Raw genomic sequence first — 13,815 nt, 5'->3', positions numbered from 1 at the left:
GATTTTAACAACAACAATCAAACTTTTATTTCAGTAGGTGGTGGAGTCGGCTACATGGATCGAATGACGTCATAATGCTCTATCATAAACCTTATTGACACATTTGTGTGTGACTTTAAACATAATAAAATAATATTATGACAAGGAAAAAATAGCTCACATTTCCCCTTACTTCTTGCTTCAACACTTTACAAAATACTTTTTTACACACCAAAATGAGAAGATTTGATTAACCATGAAACAAATTCAATTAAGGTTCAACTGCAATATACAAACACATTTTGCAGAAACTTCAAATATCAAAATTCTTGTGGTAGAGGTAAGCCTTCTAAGAAGGACTTGAACAGCACAAGTGATCTCTCAGGTTGTGAAAATGGAGCTTCATGTGATGCTCCTCTTATAGTAGCAAATGAAAGAATATTACCATAAACTTGAGTCCAACCACCCACCTGAAAAAACAAAAAATGGTGTAGCATTTAATAGACACAAACATAAACTCGAAACGAGAAATTCTATGATTAATTTCGGCAAAAAAATCAACAAGGCTTTTACCTGTTTCCCTTCAAACCACACCCTATATGGTATAGTGGTTTTTAATCTTAGTTCTTTTGCCAATTGATGTACTAATGTTCGACTTCCGGTCAACGGAATAACCGAGTCTTGATCACCACTGTAAGACAAGAATTTTCAATTCATTATGTAGTTCAGCCTAGTTATAATCCTATGATAGAGTTTGGTATGCATACAGAACAGGATAAAACATAATAGAACAAGATGTTTTTTGTAATGTTCTATTCGAACCGAAATGTTATACTTTTTAGTCTTTCGTCTTGTTCTATTAGGAATACAACAACACGAAAATGGTATGTTTTGTTCCGTTATGTTCTGATATGTCTATCAAACACTACTTGTATGATAAACAGTGCTTGAGAGATGTTAGAAGGATACAAGCATGTACCTGTAAACTAGTACTGGTATTCGCGCCTTGACTAGTTTGCCCACGACTGTGATTGTCGGTATCTCCAAGTCACGCAGCTCATAATCCAGGACACTGATGAACATAACATGTTTATGAGAAGAGAGTCAAGGAACAACAATAAGGTTGTTTGGTAGGCGTGCTAAAAAGCGAGAATATTGGTTCGACTAAAAACGTGGGATGGATGATAACAAAATAGGACACTTTGTTCTGTTTTGTTCTGTTCACGCTCCGAATGCTAGCTAAGGTTTAACTCGAGTAATTCTCTAAACATGTTCCCGTAAGTATGATAAACACAACGTCGTAAGTAAATGAAGTCTAGAGAAGAGAATTACTTGCTGCAAGGAGACCATCGTCGCACTCCAACCAGGCGCGCATGTAATGCTGACTGCACATCTTTTCGGTTCAGATAATTGACTGTCTCATCTTCCACGCATACATCTATCGTCTCGGTAACTTTCTGTTTGACAACAAAAATAAGACCAAAATTTCATGACCCTAGTGCTCAGAGATTCAAGTTATATATAGAAATCAACTCAAGATAAATTTTCGATAGGATCAAAGCAAGTTATAGAATGAACTCACTTCCGGATTGAGGACTTTGATTTGAGAAAACACTGAAGATATACACACATCAAGGGTAACATCATACTTGTCGACGAATCTACTAGTTTCTGTACTAACTTGGCTCATTACCCTTGAGCATATAGGAGAAACTTCACCATTGTAATACTCTCTCACATATCTTGAATAGTTACAAACAGAAGTGAACATTGTGTATGTTAAATCTGAGATTAATCCATGAGACCAGAAGAACTCAGCTCTCGAGTTGAAATCGGTTGCGAATTCTAGAACCGGGTTACCTAGCTACAAACAAAGGAAAGCAATATCAGACACCAAAGTTCTTTTAGTCAAATTGTAATCTGAAGAAGTTTTAGCCGAAACTTTTTCTAGTTTTCACCAAAAACTTTATACACATCAAGATAAAAAGAAAAGAATTCGGAAATAACTCACAGCAATGCCTTTTAAATTGAACAACTTCTCCTTTTTGTTGAATTGAAGCATAAGTTCAGCAAGTTGAGGAACATAATGGCCTAATCGTAGATACGAAAAATACATTTATATCAGCATATTTTTCTGTTATTGCCTTAAACATCATGAACACATATGAACATAATAAATGTAAGATTTACCTGCATAGCTTTCACCTACAATCAACAAACTTCTGTTTCTATATTCAGGGAATTTTAGAAACCAGTTCTGCATGAACTTTAGATTATCCCTGGCTATTAAGAGAAAGAAAAACAAGTTCAGAACCCAATGCTATATTTGAAGAAAAACAACACTACTAAACAGTGGAAGATGTGACATAACTGTAAAGATAAAAATGCAGGTAGTGCAATGCCATTGTTTTAGAAAAACACTTTGGGCAAAAGGGATAGGACAGAATTTTGTGAAAAGGTAAAGGTAACATGAAAAAAGCAAAAGGGAGATATAGTGAGAAATAACAATGGAAAAATGAAAAGAAAAAAGGTTACTTGGGTCTTCTTCCTATAGTGTAAACTCTCCTTCAAATAATTCAAAATGGTAGGATCTAATGGCGTTTTGATATTAGCCTACTGGTGTAAGGCCCTGTTAGATTCCAGAATGACCAAAAGGTTAAAAGTTCGATTCTTGAAAACGATACTTGTTGTTGGGAGGGGCAGTTACACATTCCGAAAGAGATTAAAGACTTGCCTGTAATCTTGTCATTGACACCTTCATAAGAGGAAGTATCAGTAGAGTAAGAGAATCCAACTCCAACTGGAGTTTCCAAGTACAATATATTTGCTTCTGTAACTCAATGAAAAAACATGTCATGGTAATGCTAAAAGTGAAACATACCCTATATCAATGAGAAAAAAAACAATATAAGATACTGTCTCGCACCGACAAAAATGGGTGTTCACAGTTACCTACCTCTGTTCCAGCTGAATTTGTTCCTAACCAAACCCTCTCCTTTAGGCCTAAATGGTCCATTCTCTGAAAATGCACCAACTCCAATAGAAGAACAACCAGGCCCTTAAAAAGAACATGACATAACAAACCTTAACTTTTCCAAACTTTTGATAACCATGAAACAAAAACAAGTGAAAGAGCACTACCACTACCTCCATTGAGCCAAAGAACAAGGGGTTTAGAAAGTGCATGAGTTTCAGCTTCAACAAAGTAGTAAAAAAGTGCCCTTTGGGTTTTATCATCAATGGGTACATAGCCTGAAAAGTGATGAAACTCAACATGGGGTTGACCTGGTAAGTGTGTAATTCTATCAGGGTGTGAAACTACTACAAGGTAACATAGCTGAAGTAGTAGTAGTGATAGTGATAGTGATAGTGATGCACACTTTGCAATGAAACTACAAAGTTGAGTGGACATAACTTGGATTTGGTTACTTTCAGTTTCAGTTGCAGAACCCAAAAAGCTTGGCAACTACTTGTTCTTCACTGATTCTGTGAGAGTGTGTGTGGATATATAAAGTATGAAGGTTTTTACTTTTTGAAAATATTGGAGTAAATACTAATTTTTCACGTATTTTTCGACCTTGTCAGTTGACTCCTTCAAAAAAAAAAACCTAAAATGATTTTAAAAGATTTAAATATGAGTCAAATTAATCTTTTTTGGGATCAAATTAGTCCCTACAAAGTGTTATAAAACATGCTAAAAAAGACTAATTTGACTCACATTTGAAATTTTTCTAAGGACTAAACTATTGAAAAATATGATAGACTAAAATAGGTATTTACTCAAAATATTATTATTATTTGAATGAATATTTCACCTCTAATAATTTGATTCCTAAAAAATAGAAATCGAAACTAAAACTTAACTATCATAAATAACATATATTAGTCAACATAGTTGGCTAGTAGTTGTTGGGAATAATAAAAATACTAAAAATAATTAATTTGAATCACATTTAATATTTTTAGGGATCATTTTAAGGGATCAAATTGGTATTTGCAAAAATTTGAAGGCTTTGTTTCCTCTTATTATTTTTTTGGACTTTTCTCTCTTTTTCAAAGTTGTAGTCAGAAGATATATCAATTCTGAACTCAAATCCTCTATACCAAACGTTTTTATGTCTTTATATTAACCCAATAGAATTTTGCACAACAATAAATAACGTATTTCATTTAATTTCTCATTAATTGTCATACTAATATAGATAAAATATTATTAAATTGGTATGGAGGACATCATAAAATTTTGGATTCCAGTTAACTATGAAGTGAAGAGTGAAAGGTGGTGAATTGGATCCTATTTACTACTATGTTGCATGTGTTCATCAAGATTTATAAGCCCATGAATTATTATCTTGTCACTATTGACTTATCAAATCAAGATTTATAAAATATGTTTTTTAATTCACTCTAACCAAACAAAAAGCTAGTGACTTATTAAGAAACATATTCAACCTATCATATTTAGATGCAAATGTATTTATATTTTATGGTACTGTTATTTAGAAATAAATTTAATTTTTAATATGTTGTCAAAATTTTATTAATTATCTTTATATATATGTTTTCACACAAATCTTTCTCTTTTGATTTATAAGCTTTTTGGGATTCATGTTCACCCACTTAATTTTCATATAGTAATTTAAGCATAAGTAACGAATAATTTAGTTTAGGAATATATATATATATATATTAAAAGATTAAATTAATTTGAGATTATCCCAATTCAATTTTGGTTTAGAGGGCATGTATATTTCATGTATGATAATTTCATCTGAGTATGGAACATTTATAACATGACTAACTCTCTAAAAAATATTTTTTTATCTACAAAACTAGAGTGAAACCTTTTTTAAAAAGGAAATCAATCATATCTCATTTTTCACCTTAATCTTATATGTCTTTTATCAATCTTTTGTTTTTTATTATATAACCTTATAAAGAAGTGGCCAAGTATATGAAACTCTCATCAAGCTATATACTAGGAGAGTAAATACATACAACTTTATTTTCATAAATAAATAGATTATTTTTAGAATTTAAAGGCGTAACTTACAAATCATAAGACAAACAATTTTATTGTTGAGCCTAATTTTATAAATAAATAAATAAACATAGTAACATACATCCAAATCCCACTATTTAATTTTGAAGGGAAATAATAAATAAGTGGTGTGCACAAAATAAGCATTTTATTGCACGCTTGGGGATCTGTTGTCCCCAACTATGTCCTCAATCACGTTCCTGACCAATCACAATGAAGCAAAATTGATAAAATTATGAATATTTAATTTTTTCACTGGCATGACATAATAGATTGGTCTGGAACAGGATTTGGGACAAGGTTTAGGACATCAAATCTTTTTCCTCTCCAATGAGTTTAAAAGGAGCAAGGACACAATTTTCATGGATAGAATCATATTGAAATGAAATGAGTACACAACTAAATAACAAGAGTATACTGCATGATATAAAATCTAGTTGGATCCTTGTTTTTGATGTGACCGTAATATTATGACTATGATAATATTGAATTATAATAATGTGGCTACATCAGATTATATCACAATCACATCAAATAACAATAAAACTGCATTGATCCATATTTAAGTTACATCAGAACTCAACAAATTCAACAATGATTGCCCCCAAAATTTAAAACATTAGATGGGTGATCTTGGGATGAAATAGCCTTGTTTAAAAAATGAAAACATAAAAGAATGAGTCATGTTTTCATGCATGGGACCTCCCCTCTCCGCCATTAAAGGTGGAGCAATCTTCTTTGCTTTTTGTCCCTACCTCAGTTTTATCGAACAAGAATACTCTTCATTAATAAAGAGACAAGTGATTGATTTTTTTCATATTTACAATGACAAAAATCTATTTTCATAATAAATAAAAAAATAAAAATATCATTATATATTATATATTATATTGTTCTGTATATGTTATAGTGTGATACTTGCTTCTCTATTATATTCTTACTCAATTTCACCGGCCAAAGTCATAGATACCTTGAATAATGCACCTTCATAATTTCACTATAAATATTTGTATGATACATATTTTTTTATATTTTTTTCTCAAACAAATGACCTATAAAAACTATTCAAATTTGAGAAATTGTAAACTTTTGATTTATATCATTGCAAAGCCTAGTACAAAGCATAACTTTGACAGTTTTAACTTACTCATTATTTTGATACACGAATGCTATTATCATAAGAATTTTTAATATAATTTGTATTTAGTAATGATTAAGTAGTCATTAACACACTAATAATTAATATATATCAAAATATGTTAAATCTTATATTATAAATATATATTTGTATTGCTCCCTAACACAAAATTTGAGCAAGACGCAACTTGCGATCTTTGATGTTTTTAGTTCTTTATATTCATTATTTAATTTAGTTTCTCATATTCATGTTTCCATTATTTATCAAATGCAGCAAGAACTTATCCAAATTAGTCGTTTATGTCATCATATGGTTTTGTTTTCTCTTTGAAGGTGCACCTCAAATACCAATTTTTATTCAATTAAGCTTAAGAAAAAAAACATGCCAATTAATTAATTTTTTTTTTGTGCTTTGGAGGAGAAAACCCCCAAAGAAACTACACTAGAATTTCTAGGCAAAAACGTGCTCGTACAATCAAAGAAAAGTAAGTTTCTAGAATTAGGAGGAGGAGTATCGATCTCATGAGTGCCGATTTGCATAGAGTGAGTCATATTCGCCATAAAGTCCGCCACCTAGTTAGCTTCCCTATGAATATGAGAACAACGAATAGTCCAATCCCTTTCCAACCAATTTTGAATCAACTTCACGAAGGAAGCATAAAGATGGAAGTTATCACAACCCTTATTAATCAAATGAACAACCACTTGAGAATCACTTTCCACAATAACATTCCTTGCACCTTTGCACCAAGATAAGAAAAAGGACCGAGAAGATTCCCCATAGCTCAGCCCACAAAACATTCGAGGTTCCCAAATTCTTGCAGAACCCAAAAATCCATTTACCAGAGTCATCTCTACAAACTCGGCCACATCCTGCCATATTATTAGATGATATGACAAAGCCATCCACATTGCATTTCAACCAACCTTCAAGCGGGGAATCCCATCCAACCAAAATCTGTCTATATATAGGAGTGGATAAGGAATTAGGGAGATGCCCCAAGTTTACCTGGTTGCAAACTCCATAGCTACCTGACTTGCTAAATAGTACACTTGTTGCTTGTCAAAAACTTCTCCTTTGAAAACCACATTATTTCTCATTTTCGAAATTGACCATAATATATAGAATACCAAAATTGAGAGGAAGAATATTGCTACTATTCACTAGCTCAACATACCTAGGGTTCTAAATTATCCATACTTTCAAGTGAAGAAAGTCGGTTGAGAGTGTAAGAATATTAAATTATAAAATGTAATTTAGAATATTGATAAATAGTAGAATTTGTAAGCACGTGCATGTGGGAGAGTAAACATTAAACAAGACCAGAATGTTTGAAAATTTAATGTAAGAGCAGTTAAAATTAAAATTTAAAAACATGATACTCAAAAAACTTAAAAGAAAGAAAAAGGACAAAAAGGGTGATTGGAAATTGCACCTTCTTTCTTCTTTTTTTCTTTGGTCATGATGGTTATGATTACTACTTCACCATCTTTGTATAAAGCTTCTTCCAAACTTGTCTTTGTGTGAGTATCTCTTTCTTTTTTAACCTATCACGTGAGCTAGATTTACCCCATTAATAAATACAATTTATTTCTTACTTTTTAACTTGTTTATTTCCCTCCTACAAAGTTCTTCAACATTCAATTTTTAACCTTTTAACTTGTTTATTGTGACATCATAACTATATAATTGGTAATTATAGTGATGTAACAAATCTGCAATATTTTTTATCGAAATGAAATAGAAAATTGGAATAGTATTTTTCAATTTTGTTTAAAAAAATTAGTTAATTTAAAAAAAAAATTAATTGGACTAAAATTTTAATGGTTTAATACTGTTCAACTCCTCCTTTATTCGAGAGTGTGAACTAGGTGAGCTCATTAGTGATCCAGTCCTCATTTGTTGATTTTTAACCTTTATGTTGGTCCATTTAAACTAACTTCTAAGAAAAAATCGACCAAGATTATATTAGAGCTACGGTTGAGTAGAAACCGACATTAATAAGATTGGGTTTCATTGAGTCTAGGGTCGAATTCAGGTTAAAAAACTAGATGATATTTATGGCTGGGTAGGGAACAAGCATGATCCATCACATGTTCACTCATTTATTATGTTTGTATGTGTCTCTGTTCAATTGTGTGTAGAGTAATAACATCTCTTTGGTCGAAAGTATTATTGATTCTCTAATTATTTCATCATATATATACATAAGTAACAATATATATATACATAAATTATTTTATATGTGAAATTAAATATCCATAATAATAAGTAAAATAGTGAGAAAACTTTATCTCAAAGAGGTATGCATTATATATAATTGCGTCTAGGGTCGGACTCAAATTCAAAGATTGTCTCAACTGATATTTAAGGTTGAATTAACTTCAAGTCTAGATCCTAGTACAGAAAAATGTCTCTACCAATACTCAGGGTCGGGTAAGAGACGAACTTTACTTGACCCATACTCACTCTTAATTAGAGCGCATTAGAGGGGATAAAAGAGTTGAATATTTGAAATCATAATTATCACCATTTCAGTGCAATAATGATATTGCACAATGGGGAACTACCATACACATGCATCCACTCTAGCTGGTAATTACTCTTGGCCTTCAACGATCTTTGATATGATTGTGATCATGTTATGTTAATAATAATGTCCTCGGAAGGAATAATTTAGTGACAATTAACATAAAGTCATGTCCAATTTAATATCTTTTATATAATATGATGATTATTATTTAAATAACATTATTATATCACAGGCTGTATAGGGCCAATAGAATAATAAAAAATGATTGCATTGGATAAGGTATATTGAAGTCAAAATCACCTTTAGAATAGGGTATGTTGTGTTTCTCTTGTTTCACAATCAGAATCTTTCTACCATATCAAGTCTTTTCTTTTGTCATCACGCCAAGAGGGGCATGGTCATTGGCCACTTTTCATGAGTCCGAAAAAACTTGTATGAAAGCGTATCTAACTCATAATATTTAGAGATAAATGCATTTATATTTTTTTGTATAATTATTGAGGATTAAATTTTAATAGAATTATCTCTATACAAATAACTTTTCGCACATGCTTTTCTCAGTGTCACACACCTCATTGGATTTCCAAGGTCAATAGTTCGATTCCTGGGAGTGACACTTGTTGAGAGGGGCAGCCGTGAACCCCAAATGAGTTTAATTCCTTACCCAAAAAGGTGAGAAAATATCATTAGTAGTACAAAACAAAATTGATTTACTATGTTGAAAAATGATCCCCGCTATTAATGGTGATGCAAGTTCATATTGCTTTCTTTATTTTTAATGGCAAAAATGTAATTTTATTGTGATTAAAGAGATAACGTGATAACACAAAATAGATAAATGTATTATTGAACATTATATTTCCCATTATTTTTTGAAGTACTTCACTCTCCATTAATGAAAAAGATTCTAACTCTTTGAGTATGACTGATTATTATATTCTCTACCTGAATAGCTTTATTCTAATGTGATTTAATCCAAATAGTGTTATATTGATTAACTACTTGCATGTTAATTTAGCATTAGTTGCTTTATTCTCTCATAAGTTTTAGAGTCTTAGTTTTTGGGTCAAAATTGTATTGGGCCTCACCTTACTATTATTGTAGGTAGTTATTAATCCAAATATCGAGTTATCATGTTTTTAACACAGAGGGAAAATCCATCTATTATCTATATAAAAAAAATGTTCCCCATTGTACATATATACTAAAAGTTTCCCTCCAATGTTCATGTTATTTCTATGTATCAGTGCATCTTTTTTTTTATATTGAATATTTAATAATTTAATACTAATAATTGATATGTTTATTTGTTTTTAAATTATACCATATATTGAACGTAATTTGAATCTCCTTTCACATTTCATTTAATTTTCTCTCACCAATTTTGTTTCATCTTCCTATTCTTCTATCCCCTCCTTCCATTTTTAAAGTTAGGAATATTGACTTTAATAAGTTAGGGGCGTTGACTTTATAAAATTATTACACAATATTGATATATATATATATATATATATATATATATAATAAGATTAATACTTATATGATTTTAAACATACCTCAAAATTAATCAATCTTGTGCAATGCATGGGTAATATGTGTGCTCTTAATAATTTTCTCTCCAAAACATGTTCATGTTATTCCTATGTACCTTTTCTTATTGCATCTTCCTTTTTTATATATTGTATATTTTAATAATTTAATCAATCTCGTGCGAATGTACGAGTAACATGTGTGTTCTTAATCACGTGACAAAAAATATATTTCATATGTATGTACAGATAACTTACTAATTTTTAACAAGATCAAAAACCTTTGATCCTTATCCTTGATCTCAAACCAGATTTAGCTCAAAAAGTTTCTTTTTGCAATACAACATTTTATGTTTGATTTGTCTCAAACAATTTTTATTAAATTAATGTAAAATGTATACTTTTTACCATTTAAAGATATATATGATAAGTAGATTTGACTAATAAACTAACAAATTCACATAATGATATGATTAACAATTATATCAACTATTTCAATCATCAACCAACAATATTGGCTTACCTATGAGAGTATTGTACCCTTCATTTTTGTTTTTTCCATTAAAACTAAAAAAAAATGAAAATGGCTTAATTTTTTTAAGATATTTCATAGAGGATTAAACCAACATAACACTTTTATTTCTACATTTAAAACATTTTAATATAATGTATAAATATTTTATTTGATTGGTATTCAATTTAGTTAGTACAAGAATGACTATAACGTTATAACATTGTATCACTATATCAATATTCTGACCAACTTAATAATTAATATAATATTAGTAACACTAATTTTTATATTTAATCATATAAAATATATATTTTATTTAATAAGGATGACAACAATACTAACAAGTACTCATAAAAATATCTACATTAGATACACATAATAATAACTTATGGGTAAGGACAAATATATCTATATATTTATAAAAAAAAATTATAAATATTTTACTTATTATATTTTTTATTACTTAGAGATTATATAATCTATTTTATTATATTTAAATTTTTTATTATCCTAACATAAGTTATTATTCATTTAATAACTATTTATATATTAACATTTATTCTAGTAGATGAGGTTGATTACATGGACAAATAACATCATAATTTTTTATCATAAATTATTTTTACTACCAAAACATTGATTATATTAATCGTTTTGCCTATATTTTTTTTGTCTTCATCTTCCTCTTGAAATTGGACTAACATTCATTTAACCTACTCTACTTATGAGGCTTTTGCTGATCTCCTTAGTGTGATTCTACAATTTCTGCATTCATTTTTTAATTTTATCTTTTTTAACATTTTCACTAATCCAACGCAATAGCCTCATTTCTATTACATAGAGTCATATAACATCATAGGTTTTATAGTTGCGCATTACAACTTTCCATTAAATTTGAATAATATATTTTATCACATATCACACCTCAAGTATTACATTATTTCATCCAACCTGCTTAAATCATATGGTTCACATCTTTGCCAATTTCCACGTCATCTTGTACGATTGACTCAAGATACCTAAATCTAGTGACTTGTGGTGTGATATGATCCACAATCTTCACTTTTACGATACAATTTATATGTCTCTTGCTAAACTTACATTTTATACTTTGCTTTACTTTGACTTATACAAAATTCATGTATTTCTAAAGTTTTTCTTCACATTTCTATTTTCTCGTTTAATTCCTCAATTGAATCTCCTACTAAGATAATATCATATGTAAAGAGATTATGAGTATACTTTTTATCCATCATACATATCTTTATTGTTAGGTCAATACCACATCTTCTATTTCACTTCTTGTTGGATTTGTTTGAATCTATTCGGCTACTTCTTTCTTTAGCTCTAAGATTCTTTCATTCCATTCACACTAGGACACAATAAATAAGTGTGACGATCACAATATATAATATAAGCCTTCTTAATATGCTATATTTCTATATTTTTAGGATTTTATGTTTCCATGCATTATATTTATACTTTATTATTTATAACTTACATTTTAAAGTTTTTTATATATATGATCCATCATTCATATATATTAATTTTATCTAAAAATCGTTCCGATTAACAAATGAATGATAAATGATGTAATAAAAATATAAATCTTCTTACACTATAGTGAATAAATATTGAACACCATAATTTAATCGAAACCAACTTTTTCTTAGCCACCTTTTAATTTTGTCCACCAAGAAACCACAAAGAAAATCGATACATAAAAAATAAATGGTTTCAACTTTAAAAAAAATGATAGCAACATGAGAAATATAATTGTCTAAGATTATCAAACACAAATTAAGATTTTATTTTGTTGGAAAGAAGAAAGTAAGAAGAGAGAAATGTATGAAAAAAGATGATAATTAAATTGATATTTTGTTGATGTTTGGTTGTAGGAAAAAATTTTAAAAATGTTTCTTCTCTCTCACTTTTTCTCTTCTCTCTCACTTTTTCTCTCCCATTTTCTTATCACATCATAGGAGAATGAACTTGTTGGCTATCACTCTATTTGTAATTCTCTTCTCAAACTCTCTACTAAACCAAATGGGAGGAAAATATTATTTCTTCTCTCTTCTTTTTCTCTCATGTGTTCTATGATAGCAAGTGAAGAATAAGAAATCATTAATAAATATTTGAATAGAGCAATAAATATCAATTTAAATTAATTGTTATTTATATAATCAGTTAGAATTAGATTTTTTTCAATCATTGAGTACCAATAAAAATAACAGTAAATTACACTGACGTACCCGAGTTTTGAGTAAAATTATACGTTACCTCTTTTTTTGTACTTATATAAACTATGTCTCTACCTGTGCATTAGAAATAAGTATGATATTAAATAATATAAGAGTTAGGGTCTATTCATTATTTTTGATTCTTTACAAAAGGTATCATAATATATTGTTTAAATTACTCTTACACTATATTGTGACGAACCAAAAATAATAAAGATGTATTGACTCATATACTATTTTGACTTGTCTCTACTAAGAGTGAGCATGGATCAGATTAAGACTTGCCATTATCGACTTAAATGTTGCTCGGGTCATTTTTTTGAACGCTGACCTGACCCTACACCCGAAGCTAACGTGACCCTAAATATTGTTTGGGTTAACTTTTAAACTCGACCCTAGATCCGATTAAATATAATGCATGATCATTTTAGATAAAGTTTTTCAATATTATTTATTATTATGAATATGTAATTTGACATTTATTATTAATCATGTTATATAATGAAAAAATTAGAGAATCATTGATACTTTTGATAAAAGAAGAGACATTACTCTTTACACATTTGAATAGAGACACATACAAACATGATATGTGAGTGACTATGGAATGGGTCGGGGCCAGTCATGCTATTTGATCGGGTCTAATCTTTTGTCTAACTTAATTGTACTTATCACATTTTTTTATTTAAAAAATTACACTTATTTATCTTATAGGGTAATTAGTATAATATATATATATAAATTAAGGATTTATATAATATAAAAAAAGAAGGGATAATTTATATAATTTCATTAAAAAAAAATAAAGGATGGGAATGTAATTTAACTTAAAATAATCATC

At 29.3% G+C, this 13,815-nt stretch overlaps 1 protein-coding gene across 1 annotated transcript; it reads right to left on the bottom strand.

Moving 5' to 3' along the window:
• LOC109354252 (serine carboxypeptidase-like 45) lies at positions 144–3,469 on the bottom strand. Its single transcript, XM_019596616.1, has 10 exons — positions 3,127–3,469; positions 2,936–3,037; positions 2,714–2,809; positions 2,170–2,262; positions 1,991–2,070; positions 1,562–1,843; positions 1,312–1,436; positions 959–1,051; positions 553–670; positions 144–449 (listed from the first exon to the last, which is right to left on the bottom strand). Exons 1-10 carry the CDS (start codon positions 3,389–3,391, stop codon positions 300–302), a joined length of 1,404 nt encoding a protein of 467 aa, XP_019452161.1. The 5' UTR covers positions 3,392–3,469; the 3' UTR covers positions 144–299.

Source organism: Lupinus angustifolius, chromosome LG08, assembly GCF_001865875.1.
Source record: "Lupinus angustifolius cultivar Tanjil chromosome LG08, LupAngTanjil_v1.0, whole genome shotgun sequence".
Classification (NCBI taxonomy): domain Eukaryota; kingdom Viridiplantae; phylum Streptophyta; class Magnoliopsida; order Fabales; family Fabaceae; genus Lupinus; species Lupinus angustifolius.
Note: the sequence above shows the minus strand (reverse complement) of the source record. Positions and strands in the feature narration are given on the sequence as shown.

What these genes read in the sequence shown, in the direction of transcription:
- LOC109354252 (XM_019596616.1), bottom strand. Translation starts at nt 3,391, where the DNA reads ATGTCCACTCAACTTTGTAGTTTCATTGCAAAGTGTGCATCACTATCA. An exon ending in TGTAGGTGAAAGCTATGCAG is followed by an intron (nt 2,071 to 2,169) that starts GTAAATCTTACA and finishes ATCTACGATTAG; the next exon opens with GCCATTATGTTCCTCAACTT. An exon ending in TGTGGTTTGAAGGGAAACAG is followed by an intron (nt 450 to 552) that starts GTAAAAGCCTTG and finishes TTGTTTTTTCAG; the next exon opens with GTGGGTGGTTGGACTCAAGT.